Source organism: Mirounga angustirostris, unplaced genomic scaffold (genome assembly GCF_029215605.1).
Source record: "Mirounga angustirostris isolate CCGP_5_RB_7025 unplaced genomic scaffold, mMirAng1.0.hap1 SCAF_14, whole genome shotgun sequence".
Taxonomy (NCBI): Eukaryota; Metazoa; Chordata; class Mammalia; order Carnivora; family Phocidae; genus Mirounga; species Mirounga angustirostris.
Genome location: NW_026991722.1, coordinates 63,244,210 through 63,267,734, shown reverse-complemented (window position 1 = coordinate 63,267,734; position 23,525 = coordinate 63,244,210). Strand labels below are relative to the sequence as shown.

The 23,525-nt window shown below is 55.7% G+C and overlaps 2 protein-coding genes and 1 pseudogene across 2 annotated transcripts; all 3 read left to right on the top strand.

Moving 5' to 3' along the window:
- The first annotated feature begins 687 nt into the window (after positions 1-687).
- LOC135362530 (large ribosomal subunit protein uL22-like) lies at positions 688-4,915 on the top strand (annotated as a pseudogene).
- A 2,324-nt stretch (positions 4,916-7,239) lies between these two features.
- On the top strand, positions 7,240-9,164 carry GSC2 (goosecoid homeobox 2). Its single transcript, XM_045887969.2, has 3 exons — positions 7,240-7,495; positions 7,598-7,857; positions 8,442-9,164. Exons 1-3 carry the CDS (start codon positions 7,240-7,242, stop codon positions 8,544-8,546), a joined length of 621 nt encoding a protein of 206 aa, XP_045743925.1. The 3' UTR covers positions 8,547-9,164.
- A 2,908-nt stretch (positions 9,165-12,072) lies between these two features.
- On the top strand, positions 12,073-21,999 carry ESS2 (ess-2 splicing factor homolog). Its single transcript, XM_045887110.2, has 10 exons — positions 12,073-12,236; positions 13,235-13,403; positions 13,494-13,595; positions 16,067-16,236; positions 16,349-16,466; positions 16,742-16,875; positions 17,705-17,807; positions 18,791-18,900; positions 20,901-21,016; positions 21,485-21,999. Exons 1-10 carry the CDS (start codon positions 12,102-12,104, stop codon positions 21,762-21,764), a joined length of 1,437 nt encoding a protein of 478 aa, XP_045743066.1. The 5' UTR covers positions 12,073-12,101; the 3' UTR covers positions 21,765-21,999.
- Positions 22,000-23,525: the final 1,526 nt, after the last annotated feature.

Genomic DNA, 23,525 nt, shown 5'->3' with positions numbered 1-23,525 from the left:
GGTCTGTGCTCTCTCTCTCTCTCTATGTATGACCTTGCTGTGTGGCCCCGGGTGTGCTCTGTAAGTTCTAGGTCCTGTAAGGAATAAATTTTTATTTTTTCCAAATTCCCTGATGTTTATGGCTGAAAAATGTCTTGCAATCACAGAAGAACCATAAGGGCTGGTCTGACCACAACACTGGTTTTTTTTTTTTTAATTTTTTTAATTTTTTAAAGATTTTATTTATTTATTTGCGAGAGAGAATGAGAGACAGAGAGCACAAGAGGGAGGAGGGTCAGAGGGAGAAGCAGACTCCCCGCTGAGCAGGGAGCCCGATGCGGGACTCGATCCTGGGACTCCAGGATCATGACCTGAGCCGAAGGCAGTCGCTTAACCGACTGAGCCACCCAGGTGCCCCACAACACTGGTTATTGATAGGCTAAGACTGGCACAAAACAACACAATGAGATGGATGTATCTTTTTTTTTTTTAAGATTGTATTTATTTATTTATTGTCAGAGAGAGATCATGAGCAGGGGAGAAGGGTAGAGGGAGAAGCAGACTCCCTGCTGAGCACAGAGTCCAATGTGGGTCTCGATCCCAGGACCCTGGGATCATGACCTGAGCCAAAGGCAGACGCTTAACCAACTGAGCCCCCCAGGCATCCCCAGATGGAGGAATCTTAAAAATATTATGCTGAATTCTTCCTGTAAGCAGCCTGAGGTGATTCCTGCAAATGGTTTGCTATTCACTTGACCCAGGAAACCCTACAAAATCATGCAAATCAAGAGGTTCAAATCTTCGTGTTCACTTAAAGAACAAACTGCCCAGGCCATCAAGGGTATGCATATCCGAAAAACCACCCAGTATGTGAAGGATGTCACTTTACAGAAGCAGTGTGTGCCATTCCGTCGCTACAATGGTGGAGTTGGTAGGTGTGCCCAGGCCAAACAGTGGGGCTGGACACAGGGTTGGTGGCCCAAGAAGAGCGCTGAATTTTTACCACACATGCTTAAAAATGCAGAGAGTAACGCTGAACGTAAGGGTTTAGATGTAATTTGGGGGTCATTGAGCACATCCAGGTGAACAAAGCCCCCAAGATGCAATGAGAACTTACAGGATTCGCAGTCAGATTAACCCGTGCATGAGCTCTCCCTGCCACACTGAGATGCTCCTTCCTGCAAAAGACCAGACTGTTCCTAAACCAGAGGAGCAGTTTGCACAGAAGAAAAAGATACACCAGAAGACACTGAAGAAACAAAACTATGGCCCAGGGGTAAATTCTGCATAAAATAAATGCAAATAAAAGTAAACAAATATATATTATGCTGAACGAAAGAAGCCTTATACAAGAATAGATCATACTGTAGGAGTTCGTTTCAATGAACTCTCAGAGCAGGCAAAATTAATCTATGTTGAAAAACAGAGCTGTGTTTTCCTCCTGAGGATGGAGTGAGGATGATGTTTATCTGAGAAGGAGAATGAGGAAACTTTCCGGAGTGATGGAAATATTCTATATCTCGATAGGGGTTTGGATAGCACAGGTGTATACGTTTGTCAAGACTCACAAAATGGCACATTCAAGATTTGCATAATTCTCTGTATATAAATGTTACCTTAAAGTTGCAAACAATTATTGAACTCTAGTTAATGATATGCATGCCGAAGATTTTAGGTGTGAGGCGTACTGATGTCTGTAACTTATTTGGGAATGCATGAAAAATCAGATGGACTGAAAAAAAAAAAAGAAAAATCAGATGGACTAATGGATGGATGCATACATAGGTGATAAAGCAAAAATGCTAATCAAAGAATCTAGGTAGTGAGGATATGGATGTTCACTGTACCTACCTTTCAAATTTTCTGAATGTTTGAAATTTTTCATAATGAAATATCGGGTAAAATAATAACAACAACAAAAACAAAACAACTCAATTTAAAAATGAATAAAGGGGGAGCTTGGGTGGCTCAGTCAGTTAAGCGTCTGCCTTCAGCTCAGGTCATGATCCCGGGGTCCTGGGATCAAGCCCCGCATCAGGCTCCCTGCTTGGCAGGGAGCCTGCTTCTCTCTCTCCCTCTGCAGCTTCCCCTGCTTATGCTCTCTCACTCTCTTGCGCGCTCTCTCTCTCTCAAATAAATAAAATCTTTTTAAAAAATAAACAAAGGACTTGAATAGACATTTCTCCAAAGGAGACATACAAATGGCCAATAAGCACATGAAAAGACACTCAACATCATTAATCATTAGGGAAATGCAATTCAGAACCACAAGATACCACTCCATTATGATGATTATAAATTTAAACAACAGGAAATAACAAATGCTAGCAAAGAAGTGGAGAAATTGGAACTCCTGTGCTTTGCTGGTGGGGATGGAAGATGGTGTTGTTATTGTGAAAAACAATTTAGTAGTTTCTTAAAAAGTTAAACAGAATTACCATATGATTCAGCAATTCCACTTCTAGGTATATACCCAAAAGAATTGAAGGTGGGGACTCAAGCAGATACTTGTATATCCACAGTCACAGGAAGAGTATTTAAAATAGAAAGTGGAGGGCGCCTGGGTGGCTCAGTTGGTTAAGCGACTGCCTTCGGCTCAGGTCATGATCCTGGAGTCCCTGGATGGAGTCCCGCATCGAGTCCCGCATGGAGTCCTGCATCGAGTCCCGCATCGAGTCCCGCATCGGGCTCCCTGCTCGGCGGGGAGTCTGCTTCTCCCTCTGACCCTCCCCCCTCTCATGTGCTCTCTCTCATTCTCTCTCTCTCAAATAAGTAAATAAAATCTTTAAAAATAAATAAATAAATAAAATAAAATAAAATAGAAGGTGGAAGCAACCCAAATACCCACCTACAGATGAACAGATTTTAAAATGTGGTATATCCATTCAGTGGAACTCAGCTAACCAACTAATCCTTAGTTGGCAGGCCCTGGGAGTAGGAGGGAATGGGGAATTATTGTTTAATGAGTATAGAGTTTCTGTTTGGGCTAATGGAAAGAGCCAGAAATGACAGTAATGATGGTTACACAACATTGTGAATATACTTAATGCCACAGAATTGTGCACCTAAAAATGATTACAATGGTAAATTCTATGCTAGGAACATTTTACCACATTAAAAAAATAAATACAAATAGTAAAAGAGCAAAAGGCTGAGATCACTGAACCCAAGGGACTGTTACAATCCCTTGCCCAATTTCCAGCCAGTTCTCAGGCCCAGACCTCATCTACTGAAGTCACCTTCACATTGGGGAGGGATCCAGCTGTACCATGAACGATATATATAGTGCTAGGAGAGGGGGATCTAGAAAAGGTGGGGAAGAGGGATCAGATGGTGCCTGGTTACAGGCTCGGGACCAACTTAAGCAACAGGGGCCACAGCCCATCCCCACTAGCTTTCTTTTCCTAGGTATGTCCAGAAATTGTGCCCAACCAGAATCCTGGGGATCTGAAAGCAATGAACTTCATGTGGAGCTGAGTGTGGCAGGGCTGGGGTAAGCGTCCCCAGTGTGAGCTGGTGACTTGCAGCTGACCCTTTCTCTGGAGCATTGGCTGAATGGGAGCCACCCCGGTAAAAGAGGCTGTGCACCCTGACCTTATGAAGGTGGCCCCAGACCGCCCTGGGCTGGAGAGGAACCAGCTTCCCACTCCCCCTCCCTCAGGTGCTCCCCAAAAAACTCCTTCCTGCTCCTCCCCCACCCCAACCACTGATCTGTTCCCCAGATCTGTTGCCATTTCCAAAGTGTCACATAAATGGCTTCACATGGAGCCTTCTGAGACCGACTGCTTTCACTCGGTCCCATCTTCTGAGATGGCTCTGCGCTGCGGCGTGTGTCACTGGCTCCTCCCTGGGGTGGCAGACCGTGGCATGTTCGTCTGCCCCCCAGCTGATGGGCATCTGGGTTGCTTCCAAGCTTTGGCGATGATTAATAGAACTTCTCTAAACATGCAGGGGCAGCATTTTGTGAGCATAGAAGTTTTCATTTGTCTAGAGCAGCTCCCAGGACCGGAACTGCTTGTTCGTACAGCAGGTGTCTGTTTGTTAACTTCGTCCGCTGGTTTCTGTGCATGAACGTCTCCTTCTTTCAGGTCACTCTTTCCCCTCTCTTCACTGTAGGAGGCTGAAAGAAGCCAGGCAGCTCCTTCAACGGCCCCGCAGGGCATCTCCTCAGCTGGATCATCTTACTCACAGGGGAAGCATCTTATTTCGGGTCCTGCTACTGGTGACAATGTAGCTAAGCTTCTTGCAAAGCCACACCAAGGGTCTCCTTTCTTCCATCTTCTAATAAGACTTTTCTCACTTCCCTCTAAGCCCCCGCTGGCAGTCTCTGCAGGGTTCTTCCAGCTCCCGCTCGCTGTCCAGTCCCAAAGCCAAAGCCACGTGACTTAGGGCTTGAACCAGCAGCATCCCCTTCCGGTACCTGACCCCACGTGGTCAGGTACCACGTAACAAACCACCTCAAACAAATCACCTCTATTGTTACCTCTCACAGTTGCCAGTTTGGTCTCTCGTGTGGTTGCCGTTGATGACAGCTGGGACAGAAGCCACCCGAAGGCTTCCTCACTCACTCATGATGCTCCGTGCTGCCTGTTGGCTGGCCCTTCAGCTGAAGCTGCTGGCTGGAACACCTCTGCACGTGCCTCTTCCTGGGGCTGCTGGTGGCTCCTCGCAGCCTGGTGGCCGGCTCGAAGAGCAAGCATCCCAAGATGAGTAAGAGAGAGAGGAGCTGTATCACCTAGCGGTCTGAGTTGGCTTCAAAAATCAGTGTCACTTGGGGCGCCGGGGCGGCTCATTTGGTTGGGCGTCCAACTCTTGATGTGGGCTCAGGTCATGATCTCAGGGTCATGAGACTGAGCCCAGCACCAGGCTCTGCTCAGCTGCCGGGAGTCTGCTTGAGATTCTCTCTCTCCCTCTCCCTCTGCCCCTCCCCTCCCCTGCTCACGCTTCTCTCTTAAATAAATAAATAAATAAATCAGTGTCACTTCTGCTCCATTCTAGAGGTTAGAAGTCAGTCATTAGGCCAGCCCTCATGTTCTAAGGCAAAAGGAATTAGATGCCACCTCTTGAAGGGAGAAGGGTCAGGGAATTCCCTGACATGTTTGGAAAACTCCAGAGTGGGCCACTCTTCCCCATGGTGGACTGGTGAAGAGATGGGCGTATGCAGAGGTAGACAGGTAAAGAGATGGTGCATTTACCCAGGCGGATAGGCAGGTAGGTGACCCATTTATCAAGGTGGGGAATACCAAGCAAGAACAGATTTTGAGAGGATCTTAAATCCAGCCGGGGAATGGTGGCTGGGAGATGTTTATAGGTGATCCAAATGGAGACGTGGAGCAGGCACTTGTGAGATATCAGCCTGGAACAGTGGGAGAGGTCAGACCAGAGGTATCCATTTGGGAGTCATTGTCACAATAAAGGTGTCTGAAGCTTCAAGGCTGCAGGAGGTCACTGACCCAGGGAGGGAATGGGGACGGATGAAGAACCTGCCATGGCTGGGGTGAGGAGGGCACAATCTTCCTGACCACCAACTCTTTTGCCCCATCCTGGCAGAACTCCCACTTTGATTGGCAGTCAATCCCCGTGTGCCTCTCTGATCTAATGGCGAGCACGCAGTTCTATGAGGTTCTGTGCTGGAAGAGGTTTCCACAGTCATCCAAAGGGACACATGGGAAGAGATGGAGGTATGGGGCTGTGGCAGCCATCTTGCAACCATGAGGCAGGCTGGGAGCGGCAGAGCCACTCACAGAAGTAATGGTTCCTTCACTAAGGATTCAGATTAAGTCCCGGGCACTTTTATTAAGACTTTTGCAACAGGGGTTGAGTTGGGAGGTTCTGTCACCTGAAGTCCAGATTCTCCTCACTGATACCAGAGTGGAGTCAGCAAAGGGGTCTGAACAAGGGTGTGTGAGGTGGGAGGAGAAGGGGAGGAATGTGAGTGTGCTGCCTTTCAATGGCACCTGCCATGCATGGAGCTCCCACATGCCCAGCCCAGTTCTAACGCCTCATGTATAGTAACCGGTTGAGTCCTCTTGAGTTAGGTTGCTATTATTATGTTACAGATTGGGAAACCAAGGCACAAGGGGCTGAGGGAACCTATGGAAGGTCCCACGGCCAGAAAGTGACGGCTGGGATATAAGCCAGACAGTCTGTTGCTCTTTCCTGTGAGCCAAGGATATCTTTTTCAGAGGTCCAGAGAAGAGGGTCTTAAACTGAAGTGTCTGACTGGCTGTTCAGTGCTACTTGCTTAAGAATGAACAGTCTTCACAAATTTGGTAAAGTACAGGTCATCAGCAATGTTGGGCAGTGGGACCTGGGTGGGGAGAGTGTAGACAGTCGGACTGGCCTGAAGAATAAGGAGGTGGAGAGCCTACACAAGTCAGCTCTTGAGAAGCATGGCTATGGTGAGGGTACAGCAAGAGTGTTTCACGTTTTTTTGGAGGGGATTCTGGGACATATAAGGAGGAGGGGTCGCTCCAGAGCTCTGGGGTGGGGCCTTGGAAGGCTGGAAGGCTCCCCTGACCCAGTAGAGAAGATAGAGACTTGGGATCATGAGACAATGGGGTTTCAGGTTTGGTGATGAGCAGAGAAAGCTTCCTGCTCCTGCCATTTCCTCCAGGAGGCTGAGATCCCGGCTCTGAAACGGGTGGGAGGTTTGTGGCCAAAGAGCGGTGCGATCGTGGGGTTGCCAATGGAGTTGGGTCCCATTTGAGGTCGGAGCCCAGCAGTTTGGGGGCCAAGAGATGGGCAGTTTGGGTGGCTTTCTCCAGACTTGCCCATTCACCTCTGTAGGGCCCCAAGGTGACGAGGAGCCAGCCCTGGTTGCGGTGGCTACAGGAGGAGGTACCCAGGGGCTGGGCCGGGAGGCGCCAGGGCAACCAGGGGGCTGCAAGGTCGGGGTGGCCTCCGGCCACTGCCCCAAAAGTAGGGTGAGGACCTCCAGGCCCGGTGGTCAGGGGGAGGCGGCCCTCTGCGCCCTCCCGGTGGCATCTCCCTGCCCGCGAGTTCTGCCAGCCCTTCGGGGACAGGAAGAGCAACGCGGGGCGGAGGGCTTCCTACTGGCCCCCTCCCCGCGGCCCGGCGGAGCCCCCCGCACGCCGATGCGGAGCAGGATTTCCCGCCGCCGCAGTTGGGGATTAGCGCGCCTCTGGCCGGCGCAGCGGGATTAGCCCGCGTGGACTCGGCGCTCGGCCCGGGGATTACAGCGCGCTCCCCCCGACGTATATATTCCCGCGGCGGCGGCGGCGGCGGGGCCGGGCGGGCATGGCGGCGGCGGGGGGCGCGGCGAGCCGCAGGGGCCCCGGGCGGCCCTGCCCCTTCTCCATCGAGCACATCCTCTCCAGCCTGCCCGAGCGGAGCCCCCCGGCGCGGGCCGCCCGCGCGCCGCAGCCCGCCGGCCGCCAGAGCCCCGCGGAGCCCGGGGAGCCCGGGGCGCCCGAGGCCGCGCCCTGCGCCTGCTGCTGCTGCTGCGGGCCCCGCGCGGCGCCCCGGGGACCCCCGGAGCCGGCCGCCGGGCTGGGTGAGTGGGAGCGGGGCGCGGGCGCGGGGGTCCTGCGGGCGCGGCGCGGTCGGGGCGGAGCTCGGCCCCCGCCCCGCGCCTCACCGCGCCCTCGCCCCGCAGGCGCGCGGCTGCCGTGGCCGCTGAGGCTGGGCCCCGCGGCGCCCTTGCCCTTGGCCGCGGCCGGCGGAGGTTCGGGGGCGCTGCCGGGCGCGGGCGGCCCCGGCCCCGGCCCGCAGCGGCGCACGCGGCGCCACCGCACCATCTTCAGCGAGGAGCAGCTGCAGGCGCTGGAGGCGCTCTTCGTGCAGAACCAGTACCCCGACGTGGGCACGCGCGAGCGCCTGGCCGGCCGCATCCGCCTGCGCGAGGAGCGCGTGGAGGTGGGTGCCCGCCCGCCGGACCGCCGAGGGGCCGAGCAGGCTGGCTTCCTTCCTCCTTCTTTCCTTGAGAAGACGGCCCTGGCGCGATGGGAGGAGGCGCCAGGGGCCCGGGGACCGCTGTGGGGCGCAGGGCCGGTTCCGGGGGGCGGGCGGGGACAGGCACGTGCGGGGAAAGTGTCCCTGGAACTGGAGGGGAGGTAAGGCTAGTTGTCCTTTGGTTTAAGCTTTTTTATTTTCCCTGATTAATGAGGCGCGCGTTCATGTGCCAGAATTTGGGAAGCTTGGAAAGGGCAGGAAGCTGCAGAAGGGGCGTCCGGGGCACCGCCGGGCGGAGGTGGGGGGTGGGAAGGCGTGCAGAGAGATGGCTGGTCCGGGTGGGAAGGGGGCTCTCGTCCCCGCGGCCCGAGCCGCAGCGCCTACCTGCAGCGGTTAAGAGATGGTGGGTGCCGCTGCCGCGTGCCGGCCCCGCAGCCCTCGTCTGCCCACGTCCCCATCGGGAAGCTCCCCGCCTGGTCCACCTATGGGGTGGCGGGGGGGTACGCGGGGCCTGGGGCAGGGCCTGAGCGGTGCTTCCTGCTCCTCAGGTCTGGTTCAAGAACCGCCGGGCCAAGTGGCGACACCAGAAGCGCACGTCAGCGACCTCGAGGCTCCTCCCCGGAGCCAAGAAGGCCCCAAAGGAGAGCTGCTGATGGCTCTGGTAGCTACTCCTGGACTTGGCCGCGTCTTTGGGGGCCGGCTCAGAGAGAGGACAGATTTACCCGAAATCGAGCCGAGAGGGGACACCAGCCTCTTCCCGTCTGTCTGCAGGGCTTCCTGCATCCTGGAGCTAGTGGTCAAGGCGGGAGCCGGCCGCTGGAGTGTGTGTTACCTCCCCAACCCCATCTCCCCCGCCCCGTCACCTGCCCCGTGAAAGGAGGAAACACTGAGCATCTCCATGTGCTCGCTTCTCCAGTGACTAAGGGTCGGGAAGATTCCCTGGGGGCTGGTGGGGCTGGGAGCAGGGCACAGAGCAGGTCAGCTTCCTCAATTCCCCACCAACTCCAGGACAGCAACCACCCCTTGTCAGGGGGGCCCAGAATCTTCTCCCTCCCCGGTATGCTGGCGCCCCTCCTCTCCTCAGCAGGCACATAGTTCCCTTCCCCGGGCCCCAGGAGATTTCTCTGCATCCTGGGCTTGTCAGCTTGCGTGCCCTGCACTGGGCCTTGGCATCCAGAGCTATAGGATAAGAACGTTGGGTGAGGTCATCTCCAGAAGCCACTGCCCCGCTCCTTAATTCTGTGAGCCTTGTCTGGATCCTGGGAAATAAACAAGCAACTGCAAACAGCACAAAAGCAGTCCAGAGTTCCAAGTCCGCCATGGCCCCCACTCCCCCACCCAGGGAGTGGGGGCCATCTTGCCTTGGGGAGCACAGCCCAGTGAGTCCTCAGTCCCTGTGTTCCCCAGCACAGCAGACTACCCCACGGATCATGGCCTAGCGCCCTGGGGGTCTGCACCGGCCTCGAGGTACTGCTCATGGGTGGGGGGATTCCATGCTGTGTGTCTGCCTCCCTCTCTGCCATCGTGTTGGGACAAGAGGAAGTTTGACTGGGGAGGATGCACCCTGCCCCCCCCCGGCCCCGCCCTGCCACTGCCTTGGAAGATGTCTGTTTTCCTCTCCATCATCCTGGCCCCAGGGTGAAGGATGGTGTGAAAACAAGGCTTTGATTCCCCCAGTAGGCCTGTATGGTGGGCTCAAGGCATCTAACACCATCATCTGGCTTGGGGACCATGTTCTGCCTCCTTATGGGTCTTGGAGGAGATGGGCCGGGGGTATCTGAAAGGAGACACAGTCCATTCAGTAAAGGTGCAGAAGGCAAGGCTACCGCCGCCAGGACTCCAAAGCTGGCTAGATCAGATAACACAGAGCAGGCACATGTCCCTGCGGCGCTGCTCTCACACCACGGGGTGCCTCCAGGACAGCAACACCCCCCTCCACCCCTCAGGATGCACACTCTGGTTGTCGCAAAGCTCTTTGCCTGGGGGCGCCTGGGTGGCTCGGTCGGTTAAGCGTCTGCCTTCGGCTCAGGTCATGATCCCAGGGTCCTGGGATCGAGCCCCATGTCGGGGTCCTTGCTCAGCGGGGAGCCTGCTTCTCCCTCTGCCTGCCACTCCCCCTGCTTGTGCTCTCTCTCTCTGTCAAATAAATAAATGAATAAATGAAATCTTAAAAAAAAAAGGGCTCTTTGCCCTGACTCCTGGCCTTATCCTTGGATACCGCACAGTCTGCGCGCAGAGCTTCCCTGCAGGCCGGGATGCCTTCATCTCGCTGGGCTCTGGGACCCTAGCTGCCGGGTGGCTCTTTGTCATTGTATTGGGCAGCCATGATCAGAGCTCCACCCTCAAGGGACCAGTGGTCATACTGTCCTCCTTTCTCTCCTTTCTCTCTAGCTGCTCCTTGGCAGGCTCACCCCCTATAAGCTGCCCATTAACATAGCTGTCCTGCAGGCTGGGCCCCAGGCATGCTCCTCTCCTCTCCATTCTCTCCTTGCTTGATCACTTCCACCTTCAGGCCCCAATTCCTATCTCTCTGCCACATTTATATCTCCAGCCTGGACCTCTTCCTGAGCTAGATATTTATGTCCAACTGTCCCCTTGACTACTACACCTGGAAGCCCACAGCATATCAAAATCACCTCGTCGGCAGCAACTCTTCCCCTGTACAAACCAGGTGCATGAGCCAGAGGACTGGCAATTACCCCCACCTCCCCTCCCCCACCCACCATACCCAGGCCAGCAGCAAATCAAATTTTTTTTTGTTTTATTTAAATTAAAGTTAGTTCACATATAGCAAATCAATTTTGCCTCCAAAAACAATCCCAGAAGCTATCTTCTGCCCAGGTTCAACTGTAGCAACCTGATGAAAATGCTATCATCCCTCACCTTGACCACTGCAGCTGCCTCCAGTCTTGTCCACCTGCAGCCACTCTGGTTCCTCTGTAATTCCTTCCCCATAAAAGGCAGGGTGCAAGTGTGAACCTGCCTCTTCCCTGGTGCTCTAAGGGCTTCCCGTTGTTCCGAAAGATAAAACTCCTCACTGTGACCCATGAGCCCAAACACAGCTGGCGCCTGCCCCTCTGGCATCTTCAACCTCACCGCTCCTTGAACTCTGTATATCCAAAGGTCTTCTCCCTCCTGCTGCGAGACCTTTGCACCTGCTCTTTCCCTCCACCTGATCAATGTCCATTCTCTGGGTCTGCAAGCACTTCCTGACCCCGGGGAAACTTCCCCTGACTGACCCCTAGTACAAACTCTTTTTTTGCACTTGTTCACTGCAGGTTTATGCTTGTTTGTGGGATGATCTGACTAGCGTCTGTCTTCCCCATTTGACTGTCAGCTCCATAGGGCAGGAACCATCATCATGGAGTTCCCCACTGAATGAAGGAATGACTGCCTATTATACTAAATTGTTCTGGGGCAGAATTTGTTTGACATAATTCACAACCTCCTTTAGGGAAGAAATTATCATTCCTGAAAAATGGTTGGACAATTTTCTGGTCCATTTCAATGAGAGTGACCCTCTTCTGGGAAACCCCCTGTGGTGTTCAGGGACCAAAAAAAATTTTTTGTAATCAAACTATTTTATTGAGGGGCTTCCGGGAAAGGTCGAGGAGGAGGACAGGGAGGGAGATCCGACGTCCTCGGCCCGGCCGGAATCTTTCCGGCCTCACAGTCGTCGAAAGGGACCGAATAATTTTTAACCAGACATTTCTTCATTGGACTGCGTATTTTTTTTCTTTTGTTAGGTAACTATCAAGAAGAAATTGTCTTAGGGTTCTTTTCTTGCAGAAAAGTTTGAATAAAAACATTGAAACCGTGTATATAGCCAAAATGCGTTTTTGTTAATAATACAGAAGCACACGCAATGATTTGCGAGAAATTGGAATCCCAAGGCCTTTCAATTTCGCAGTTCTAAAAATTTTCACGATTAGCGTGACCGACACGCCCCTTAGTCTCTCCCACCACAACGCCCCCTGGTGCCAGTAGCCCAGACTCACAGGACCAGAGCGGGGCGGAGCGAAGACTACAACTCCCATAAGGGCCAGGGCTTTTAGTGACGTCACTACGGGGGCGCGGGCTGGCCTCGAAACGCACAGCTCTCCCATTGGTGGACTGTTGCAAGCGCCTGCGCATTTGGCACAGTCCCGCCCCCACCGACTCCCGACGCTGTTACGTACCTGCGTCGCCCGAGCGGTCCTGGGATAGCGATGGAGACGCCCGGAGCATCAACCCGGGTCTTGTCGCTTCCTGCCGCGTCCGTGACCCGGAGGAAGCGCGCGGCAGGGGAGGCCCGGGCTGCGACGAGCAAGCAACGGGTCCTGGATGAAGAAGAGTACATCGAGGTAAGACCTCGATGCGACGCTAGCGAATTCTGGGTCCCTTCCCCGCCTTGCGCTCTTCTCGGGTCTCTCCTCTCGGGTCGTGGCAGACTCGTACCCTCGCGGAGGTGGAGCAACCCGAGTGCGTGCTCTTGGGTTGTGGACAGTCGGGGAGCCAAACAAATACTGTGCAGAGAGAGGTGTCCTTGATGGGGGAGGCAGCAACAGTGCTGTTAGGGGAGAGAGGGGGCGGCTTTGTTTGTATGTCGGGGGGTGGGGCGCGTCAGGGAAACAAGGTATTAAAGCGTGAAGAGGCGTGTGGGAGGATGGTGGCAAAGAGGACTTTCTAGAGAGTTGTAACAGCAAATGCAGAGGCTGGACGTCTTGGAAACAGTCTATGATTGTGTCAGCATCATTGAGTTAGTGCGCGTCAGAGGATCCTTCAAGTAGGTTTTAATACTACAACAGACATGCAGGAAGAGGAGCTGGCAGGGAGATTGGAGAAAATCAGTTTGGCTTTGGACTGGTAAAGTTTGGGAGGCCTCGGATAGAGAGGCAGCTGGCATTAGGGGATAGCTGGGTGCACAGATGTGCAGCTTAGGAGCAGGGTCTGGCTGGAGGTACAGACTTGGGAATCTCAGCCAGTGCTGCTGGTGGGGGTGACAGGCTGAAGTCATCCAGGTAAAGGGTTCCAATTGGAAATAGGAGGCCTTGGATGGCATGAAGGGGCAACACCCACCTTGGTCCAGCTGGTGTGGAGATGGAGCCAGCAAAGGAGATGAGAGGGACCAGTTAGTGGGGGGGAAAAGAAAAGTTTCATGGAAACCAGATGAGCGTTTAGTAATGTTAGATGTTGAAGCAAGATCTCAGGGGGTGCTCATCCTCATTAGAAAGTGCAGCTAAACTCGGGATCATTGAGTTGGACAGAGGTTGGGGGCATCGGCAAGGATCTTAGCATGTACATTGGTAGACTGAGAGCAGAGGCAGATGTGAACTCTGACTTTTATTCTGACTTCTGATAGGGCCTCCAGACAGTCATCCAGAGGGACTTCTTTCCTGATGTGGAGAAGCTGCAGGCTCAGAAGGAGTATCTGGAGGCTGAGGAGAATGGAGACCTGGAACGGATGCGTCAGATCGCCATCAAGTTTGGCTCTGCCCTGGGCAAGATGTCCCGAGAGCCCCCACCACCCTGTAAGAGCGACAGTGGTGGGCCGAGAGGGGAACTCCTGCTGAACTGATGCCTTAGGCTGGCTCTAATCCCCACCCCCTTCCTCCTTCTAGATGTGACTCCAGCCACATTTGAAACCCCTGATGTGCACACAGGCACCGGAGTGGTGGGCAACAAGCCCCGGGGCCGGGGCCGAGGCCTGGAGGAGGGTGATGGTGAGTGAGCAGTTGGGTTTGCCTGCGAGTCTCATCCTGTGTGGCCCTGAGGGGCTGACCCAGAGGCAGATCACATCTTGTCCCTGAGGGCTCTGTTTGCCTGAATGGCAGCCCATGGGGTCAAAGAGCACCGGTCTGGGAGGCAGGCATGGGGCAGTTCTCTGAGCCTCTGGCCCTCCTCTGTGGAATGGGAATCTCGCTACCTCTCTCACCGGCCTGCTCACTGTGTGCCAGCCCCTGCCCAGTGAGCTTCATGGGCCTCGGAGGGCCCCTTTCCCGATGTCATCTTAGAATGCCTCGGGGCTTCTGCACTTGTTTAGTGAGTTAGTCACTTCCCCTGGATAGCTGCACGGCTCACACCTTCTCTCCCCTCAGACCTCTGCTCAGATGTTACCATTCAGGAAACCCTTTTCTGACCCCTTCTCACCACCCCCAGCATGCCTTCCTGCCTGGCTTTGTTTTCTCGCTGTAGGACCTGGCACTTAAAAAGGCGTTTTTTGGGTTTTTTTTTTTAAGATTTTATTTATTTATTTGACAGAGAGAGAGAGCGCAAACAGGGAGAGTGGCAGGCAGAGGGAGAGGGAGAAGCAGGCTTCCCACAGAGCAAGGGAAGCCCGATGTAGGACTCGATCCCAGGACCCCAGGATCATGACCTGAGCCGAAGGCAGTCGCTTAACCAACTGAGCCACCCAGGCGCCCCAAAAGACATTTCTCTATTTTTTGCCTCTCCTCACCACGAGAGCTTCTCTCTCTTGCTTCTGTGTGTATATTCTGCACCTAGGACAGCACATGGCATGTTGTGGGAGTAGAACAAACAAACAGGTTGTCTTCTTCCACACATGGATTGGGGTGTCGTGACATGGTCCAGCTTTATGAGGGAATCTTTCTAGGAAAGAGCATTTTGAACCCTGTTGGACATAAGTGTACTACGTGCAATGGGACTTTCTCACGATCAGCGGTCGATCTCATCAGTAGAACATCAGTGCTCAAACAGACAAGATGCTTGTTGTTCTCTTCTGGGTCCTAGTCTATGGCATGCTAACACAGATGCCCTGTGTGCTCACACAGACGAGATATTTTCTGCTTCAAAATCCAGCTCATTGTGGCATTACTGTAGTCCATCATGATGTGTCCTTGGAGCTTGATCAGGGGAGCTTGATCGCAGCTCCAGTGTAATGTGGCAGATGAATCACAGGCAGTTTACAGATTCTTGTTATTTATTTATGTATCAAAATTTTACTTTATTTGAGAGAGCAAGCAAGTGTGCAAGGGGGGGGGAAGGGCAGAGGGAGCGAGAGAATCTCAAGCGGACTCTGTGTGGAGCACAAAGCCCGACACAGGGCTCGATCTCACGACCTTGAGATCACGACCTGGGCCGAAATCAAGAGTCAGATGCTTAACTGACTGAGCCCCCCAGGCGCCCCTCAGATTTTTTTTTTTTAAATATGCCTTGTTGGTAAATCTAGGAATCGTTTCAGTAATCTCAGTGGTAGGTACCATCAGAACGGGGTTTGAGTCCTTAATCTTTCTGACTCTGGGTCTGGAACTTTTAGCCACTGTGCTTTGTGCAGTCTAGCAGGTCGTAGGCAGTCAAGACTGTCAGTGGAATGGAAGACAAGGCTATCCTTCTGGTGGCCCCGCTGAAGGGGGCCCCACTGTGCACAGTGCAATGGCACCCCTTCAGCGGGGGTACCCCCTTCTTTTTTTTTTTTTTTAAAGATTTTATTTATTTATTTGACAGAGAGAGACAGCGAGAGAGAGAACACAAGCAGGGGGAGTAGAAGAGGGAGAAGCAGGCTTCCCGCCGAGCAGGGAGCCCGATGCGGGGCTCGATCCCAGGACCCTGGGATCATGACCTGAGCCGAAGGCAGACGCTTAACGACTGAGCCACCCAGGCGCCCCGGGGGTACCCCCTTCTATGGTGGTGGGGCGACAGCTGGCGTTGTGGCCCAGTGCCTGTGTGGCCCCATCTGGAGCACTGGATCCTCCGGGGTCCCTGCCTCGGAGCCTGCTAGCAGGTTAGGAGGCTTAGGTGACAGCCTCCCCCTGTGGCACAGGCGCCAGGAAGGGAGGAGCAGGCAGGGAAGGAAAGCCCAGGGATGGAGGGAGAGCTTGGGGCATCGGCGAAAGGTCCTACAGGACCGGCCCAGTTTTGGCAGGGCAAGCTTACTAGGACCATCTGCCTTTTCTCTGACGTCTGGATGCCTCTCTTCCTGAGTCAGACACACGTTTCACTTGACATCCAGCAGCTGAGGAGAGCCCCTGAGTGCTCCCTGGGCAGTGGGGTGGGGGCGGTGATTCTGCCCCCAGGTGGGGAGTTGTCTGGCAGTGTGGGCTCTCACCCACAGATGCACAACCAGGGTGAGGGTTCCAACCCTGCTTATGGAGTAGCACGGTTCCTGGGACTGAGTGACCACAAAGTGTTCATGCTGTTTGTGGTTCTGTGTCACTCCACCTCTGCCCCTGCGCAGGGGAGGTTGGCGAGGAGGAAGAGAAGGTGCCCCTGCCCAGCCTGGATGTTTTCCTGAGCCGGTACACAAGTGAGGACAACGCCTCCTTCCAGGAGATCATGGAGGTGGCCAAGGAGAAGAGCCGGGCACGCCACACGTGGCTCTACCAGGCCGAGGAGGAGTTTGAGAAGGTGTCCTTGGGTGCAGCAGCACGGGCATCCTCTGTCAGGGTGAGGGAGTCCTGGGGCCAGGGGCACAGTGCCTGGGGACCTCTCTGACCCTCACTTTCCCCCTGTGATGCAGAGGCAGAAAGATAATCTTGCACTTCCGTCGGCAGAGCACCAAGCCATCGAGAGCAGCCAGGCTGGCGTGGAGACCTGGAAGTACAAAGCGAAAAATTCGCTCATGTACTACCCAGAGGGTGAGCGGGCGGGGCTGGTGGGCAGCGTGGGGTGGGGCCGGGTGTTTGGATCTGGCCTTCAGGGCGTGTATATCTGTGCTCCCTGGCATACCGGGCCTCTGAGGGGTCCTGCTCTGCCTCTGTCCGTGAGGGAGTGAGGCTGCCCCCTGCTTTGCCTGGCTTCATGCTTGTGTTCACCGGGGGATGGCTTTGCCTCTCCCTCAAGCCTTGAGCATGGGGCAGTGGCGGGGCCTCCCCACCCTCTGACACCGCAGTCATCTCTCCTCATCCGCCAGGCGTCCCTGATGAAGAGCAGTTGTTTAAGAAGCCGAGGCAGGTGGTGCATAAGAATACTCGCTTCCTCAGGGATCCCTTCAGCCAGGCCCTGAGCAGGTCCCAGCTGCAGCAGGCGGCCGCCCTCAATGCCCAGGTGAGTGGCCGCGGCTGGCTGTGGGCAGCCACCACCCCTCTGATCTTGCTTTCCTTTCTTAAATTAGTACATTCTTGGGTTTGGCGGAGCCTAGCATCATGTGAGTATTTGGGGCTCCTGGGCGGCAGGGTCCTGAGTCTTTTCTTGACCTGTATGGGCTTCCACTGGGGCACTGTCTTGGCCAGAGACGTTCTGTGGGTCAGTTCAGTGCCAGCTTCCTGGGGGACAGGGACATGAGAGAAGAGAGGCTGCTGGGAGCCAGCCCAGGCTGGCCAGACCCACACCCATTCGCCGAGCAGGGCAGGGGTAGATGGGGTGGGCAGGCTGGAGTAGGGTGAGGCTTGGTAGGGCAGACAGCAGGGATGTCTGAGCTGGGGAGTCACGGTGCAGTGGCAACTCCAGTGGTCATGGGGTTAAAGTGGGAGAGGCAGGAGGTGGGGAGACTATTCTGGTGGCTTCTGCAAGTGCCTTGCGGGAAAGAAGTCAGAGCACATGTGCCAGTGATCAGTGTGGCTTCCTGTCAGGGCCTAAGTCAGTAGCTGCTGAAAGCAGTTTGTGTGGGGTGTGGACTGAGGCCAAGGACCCCGGCCCTGCCTGCATGGAAGGAGGGGGAGCTTCCCTTGCTCTGATGCCTGCTCTGACAGGTCCTCAAGGTCTTTGCAGGGGCCGGGGTCCTTCCTTTCTTTCTCTAGCCCACGAGCTCTGGGTCTGGATTTGCCAGACCAGGGAGGGGAAGATTTGCCAGCATGTTCCTGTGCATTTGCCCATCAGCTAGCTGGGGGGAGGTGGCTTGGGCCCCCCTGACACCAGTCTCTCTTGTTTGTTCTAGCACAAACAGGGCAAGGTAGGCCCTGACGGCAAGGAGCTGATCCCCCAGGATTCCCCACGAGTGGGCGGATTTGGATTTGTTGCAACCCCCTCTCCTGCCCCTGGTGAGACGTGAACCTGCTGGCAGGCGGGCCCCCTGATGGGACTGCCTGTGGGGAGGTGGGCTGCTCAGGTGGCTCTGGGCACCGTTGACACTTCGCCGTGTCTGCCACATGCCTCGTGGGACTCGGGGACCCCGTGTCCCACCTGTGCAATGTCAGGGCTGAATGGGGCTGTGGCGGGGCTGGACTCTCAGGTAGGGCTGACCTGAGATGCATGGGGCCCAGCCCATTGAGTTGGGCAGTCTTCTTGCCTTGCCCTGAGCTTGGCAGCACAGACTGGCTTTGCTGGGAACCAGGGGTGTTGGGGCTCTGCTGGACAGATGGGCTATGGTGAGCATGCTGAAGGGCACAGGGGGAGGCCAGGCAGGGGGAGGCTGGGCATAGGGGCATAGGGAAGAGGCTCTGGGCTCCAGCTCTGCATGCCCTCACACAGAAGGTTTATGAGTCTTGGGGACAATCTCACGGTGCAGCGGTGCATGTGGTGTCCTTCCCCCCGCACCCTCCACCCCGAGCACTGGCCTCTGTGTTGGGCTACTGGTTCCTGTGACACGGGCCAGGGTATATGGAGGCACTACAGGTTTACCCAGGGTCCTGGGAGGTTTGGGCGCTCTAAAAGCCCCCTGGGTGTCCCCTCCTTTGGGGTGGGGTGCCATAGCAACCTCCAGGAGGCCCTGGTGGCCATGTGCTAGGACGGGAGCCTAGCTGAGCCAGCCCAGCTTCTCTGGGGTGCCCCCTTCCCGGGCTAAGCCCCACAGCTATCAGGGCCCAGGCCTGCTTTGGGCCTAAAGTAGCCTTAGTATTGTCCTCTCAGAGGGCAGAGGAGCTGGGGTTCCAGAGTCCCAGGGAAGGAGAGTGGGCCAGCTGCCAGCCTTCGTGTTTGTTAGCTGGGACATGCATGGTGGGAGCTGGCTGTCATAGGAGGGAGGACCTGGCAGTGCCCTCACCTGCATCCCCTGGCCTAAGGTGACTGAGCTCTCCATCTGCAGGTGTGAACGAGTCGCCGCTGATGACCTGGGGGGAAGTTGAAAACACTCCCTTGAGAGTTGAAGGATCTGAAACCCCCTATGTGGACAGGACGCCAGGGCCAGCCTTCAAGGTGGGTCATGGTGAGGGGAGCTCACATGGGACCCTGAGTAGACACATGGCCTTCGGAGCACTTGTAGCTCAATGCACAGAGGATGGTCTAGCTGCCGCTGGTCAAAACAGAACCACCTGAGGGGTTAAGCCGTGCTCCCAGGCTGCACACCTGCGCATCACTGCACTTCTGAAGAAGACCAGGGCACTGAGGACACGTGTTGGGGGGGAGAGAGGGACTTGGGCATGGGGCCAGGGCACCAAAGCCATGGCCCTCTGAGCCTGCAGGCTGGTGGGCCGGGAAGGGCCCTGGAGCCCCAGTGTTCCGTGGGCTGTGGTTTGTGGTTTGTGTCTTCAGAAGGATTGTGTGCTTGCAGAGGGAGGCCTCTGGTTACAGGAGAGCATGCATCGAGAGGCAGCAGTTTTGTAGAAGTTGTCAGAGGGTGGGTCGTGAGACCTGGAGCAGGTAGGGCAGGGAAGCTGGCTGCCAGGTGGTTTGTGGAGATGGGGTAGTCTAGGATGACCCCAGAGAGGCTTTGAGAAGGCAAGGCACTGTGGTCTGCGTGGTTTATTGGGGAAACTGAGTGACTGGCGTAGTTTGGAACAGGAAGGAAGAGAAGTCGCTGGAAGCTGAGAGCATGCAGTCCTGTTCTCAGGGTGCTGGGCCAGCACTCCCAACTTGGAGTGCTAGGAAATTGTAGGAGGCAGAGGTCAGTGTTGTTGCAGAGAGCAAAGGGCGTGGGGTAACATCATCTGCTTGAAACCCCAAGGGGTCGGGCATGGAACCTGGAATTAATGTAGGTCTGCTGCATGGGGAGCTAGGTTCGAGGTTGTCTTGAACCAATCCCTCTAAACACTTGCAGCGTATAGTTTGAAATGCAACAGAAAAAGAGATCTCACTCACTGTAGCAGCAGCAGAAATTTAGAACACCTAACAATACCTTAGCTTTTGTGAAGAAACCAAAGGCTAGTGCTGCAGGCTCGCCTAAGGAAAATCGGAGGGTGTGGGCCACACCATGGGGCCTCCCCGGTACAGTACCACTCTCGTTCTGGGAGGAAACGCATGTCCACACAACGTGTGCAGATGATTTTGGCACCTTGGTTCTTAAATTTGTCTGGGACACGAGGATAACCAAGAAAAACCGGAGAGAGGAGTGCCGGCAGGCGTCTGGGCATGCCGCAGGTACGGGGTTGCCAGAAGTCTGTCCCGGTCCTGGGGCCTACCAGGCAGCAGGGAAGAGCTTCTGAACAAAACCTCAGTCCAAATCTGAATTCAGGGTACGTGAGAGACGACAGTTCAAATTGTGCTGAGCAGTAGAGTATTTGGATATAAAGTGCCTGATACATGTTGCAGAACGAGTTCCTCAAGGGGAAGGGTTAAGTATAGAAAACAAAGTGTAAACAATGAGAAGAAAATCACAGTAACCACTTAACCTGGCATTAAGGTAGGAAGGGATAAAGCGAAGAGAGCCGGTCACAAAGGAAGTAGGGGGTGGATGATACTATACGAAGCGGTGGACTTAAGTACAGCAGAAAAGCCCGTCGTAAATAACACTGAAAGCAAGTAATTGAGAAGGCATTTGCATGGCAGAGCTTAATGTAACTGGGGGGAAGCTGGAAGGAAACAGACGAGCACTTGGATAGAAAAATAGGACAAGGACCCATTTCAGGAAGTTCTGGAAAGAAATACAGAAGGTCGATGGAGGTTAAAGTCAGCAAACGGTTTACTCCAGTCATCAGAGGGAAGCAGATTCAAACAAGACCCCCTTCTTCCCTAGAAGACTGTCGGAGGTTCATAAGTCGGCAGTGCTGGCTTGCAGGGAACCGTGATGACAGGTGGGAGGCCCAGGCCCTTGGCGGGTGGGCAGTTCAGGCGAGCCAGTCAGGGGCTTTCGGGGGCTTTTAGGGAGGCGGCAGTGGGTTGTGAGGATCACGGGGAGCCACGGGAAAGAGGCAGGTGCCCCAGCAGCAAGGGACTGGCTGGCTCGGTGGCAAGCCACCCACACACCTGCTGCCTTGTAGATCCTGGAGCCTGGCCGCAGGGAACGGCTGGGGCTGAAGATGGCCAACGAGGCCGCCGCCAAGAACCGAGCCAAGAAGCAAGAGGCCTTAAGGAGAGTGACGGAGAACCTGGCCAGGTGAGGAGTGCCTGACCCGCACAGGTGGGGGTCTCTCCCTGTTCCCGCTTGGCCTGGGGGTTCTTTGGTGGGTCCTGTGGCAGCTCCTCTGGTCCGGACGTGGCCTGTATGAACCAGGATGCAGGGCCCCTCTCCGTCTTTTCCTTCTTCAACCATCTCCTTAGCACATCCCTAAGAGGCACCTTTGGGCCCCTTGTCCCGCTGTAAGCTCCTGTCAGCCCTGTGGAAACAGGTGTATTGTTCTCCTTGGAGAGAGCTGGGGTCCATCCCAGCTCCACATCCAAGGGCAGCACCATCACTTGACCTTAAATTTGGCTCCACAGCTGTGTGCCAGGCCATCGGGTATCCTCAGCCCATAATGACCACGCATCTCCCATGTTATCTTTGTGGGGCCGTGGGAAGCCCCACTGCTGGCAGTGCCTGGTTGGGCCTAATGGTGCCTCTTTCACCCACCCCCTTCCACCCCAGCCTCACCCCCAAAGGCCTGAGCCCAGCCATGTCCCCAGCCCTGCAGCGCCTTGTGAGCAGGACGGCCAGCAAGTACACAGACCGGGCCCTGCGGGCCAGCTACACCCCATCTCCAGCACGCTCGACCCACCTCAAGACCCCAGCTGGTGGGCCTCAGACCCCCACGAGCACACCGGCTCCTGGCTCTGCGGCACGCACCCCCCTCAGCCAGGACCCAGCCTCCATCACGGACAACCTGCTGCAGCTCCCTGCCCGGCGCAAAGCCTCAGACTTCTTCTAGGGTCAGGCCCGGGCCAGGCCTACGGAAGCTCCACTCGGCAGAGGACTCTGGCCTTCTGGGGACCCAGGCCCGGGCCAGAAATGGTGACTGTCCCAGGAGCCACCGAAAAGAGGCCCGCTGGCACGAGACTTGCCCCCACGGCCCTCAGGGTATATCCCAGGGCCTTGTTGATACTGTTTTCTATATAACCCCTGCCTGTTTCTATCTAGTCGTGATTAAAGAGCACGTAAGCACAGTCTGGCAGGACCGTCTCTCCGGCCCACTCCGCATGGCCCTCAGGCTGCCCTCATGCCCACATCAAGGTCTCAGGACTGCAGGCCTCCCTGGGAGGAAGCTTCTGGGTGAGGTGAACTTGGAAGTTCAGGGTCTCTGGGCTTTCCTGCCACTCCCTGCATTGCTTTCTGTGGCCCCCCTGGGGCTTGGAACCTGCCTTCTGCACTGAGCTCACAGCACATTGGGCCCTGCTCCCCAAGTTCTGTCCCCCTGATGGAAGGAGAGAGCCCTTGGAAGTTGTGCCCCTCAGGTTCCCCTGGCGTTCTGGGTCCAGGCCCACAGCCTCACCAGCTGGGCCTAGCCCACGTGGTTTGCTGGTGACAAGGTTGCGTGGGTCCTATGTGTCAGACAACACATCACGTGTGGCACCTTCAAAGTGGCCTCAGAATCACCTTCTCCAAGCACCTGGTCTCCAGCTCAGGTGGGGCGGAACTGTCTCACTTCCTGCCTTTCCCTCTCCCAGTGCTCCAGGCACCACCTTCCATACTCAGCTGAGTCACCAGCAGGAGTCGTGGGTAACAGTAACCTGGGCCACAGTGTCAAAAAGCAATGGGGCCAGGCTCTATGCAGACCGGAGAGTGTCACGTACACCACAGGCCACACTTGCCCATGACCTTGAGGGCTTTGGTGACATGGGATATCCAAGCTGGCTTCCAGATGGGTCTCTTCCGGCCTTAAGTGGGGTCAGGTCGGATCCTCTGAGGGGCTTGCACTGCCCAAGGAGACAGCCTGGAATCTGCTCAGACCAGAGTCTTTCTTGTTTTGAGCATACCCGGCCCTGCCCTGGCTTGGGTATGTCTTGGGTTGTCCTGCATGTTTCCTCGCCCCCTCCATGAGTGCCGTGTTCCCTGGAGGCTGGCTTGGGGCCAGTCATCTGCCTAGGCACCCACTAGTCTGTGCTCGACTGTGAGCTCCTGCCAGTTTCCAGGGGGCCAAGCCCCAGCCAAGCCCTGTAACTCACCAGGGGGCTGGGACTGGGCTCAGTGGGTGGGACCAGGACCAGGACCGCCCCAGGGGGTCAGGAAGAGTGTGGCCTTTGGTGCTTTTCCCCCATAGGGAAGGGGGGGCGTGGGCCAGAGCAGCATGAAGGCAGAGAGGTCTGAGTGGGTGTGTGATGTGGAGGGAGACGCTGTCCAGGCAAGGCCGCTTAAGGCCAAGCGCTGGCCCCCCTGAGCGCTGGCTGGTGTATGGGGTGGATAGGAAAGGGTGGGGAGGGCGTGGGTGAGAGGTCTGGGCTGGGGCTGTTTTGGCAAATGAAAGGGCACTCAAGGGGCCAAGGCCACTGATCTCAACTGCAGGAATGGAGGGAGCGGAGTACATGGAGAAAGGGGCTGTCGGAGGGAGCGGGATGGGGTCGGGGTCAGGGTGGGCTGTGCTGTGCCTGAGCTGGAGAGACACGTGCAGCTGGCCAGCCCTGGAGGCTCTGGGCCCCGGGGTGGGTCAGAGGGAGACTGGGGGGGCCTGGCTGTGGGCTGCGGCTGAGGTCTT

What these genes read in the sequence shown, in the direction of transcription:
- GSC2 (XM_045887969.2), top strand. Translation starts at nt 7,240, where the DNA reads ATGGCGGCGGCGGGGGGCGCGGCGAGCCGCAGGGGCCCCGGGCGGCCC. An exon ending in GGAGCCGGCCGCCGGGCTGG is followed by an intron (nt 7,496 to 7,597) that starts GTGAGTGGGAGC and finishes CTCGCCCCGCAG; the next exon opens with GCGCGCGGCTGCCGTGGCCG. An exon ending in TGCGCGAGGAGCGCGTGGAG is followed by an intron (nt 7,858 to 8,441) that starts GTGGGTGCCCGC and finishes CCTGCTCCTCAG; the next exon opens with GTCTGGTTCAAGAACCGCCG.
- ESS2 (XM_045887110.2), top strand. Translation starts at nt 12,102, where the DNA reads ATGGAGACGCCCGGAGCATCAACCCGGGTCTTGTCGCTTCCTGCCGCG. An exon ending in CCGAGGAGGAGTTTGAGAAG is followed by an intron (nt 16,237 to 16,348) that starts GTGTCCTTGGGT and finishes CCTGTGATGCAG; the next exon opens with AGGCAGAAAGATAATCTTGC. An exon ending in GCTCATGTACTACCCAGAGG is followed by an intron (nt 16,467 to 16,741) that starts GTGAGCGGGCGG and finishes CTCATCCGCCAG; the next exon opens with GCGTCCCTGATGAAGAGCAG.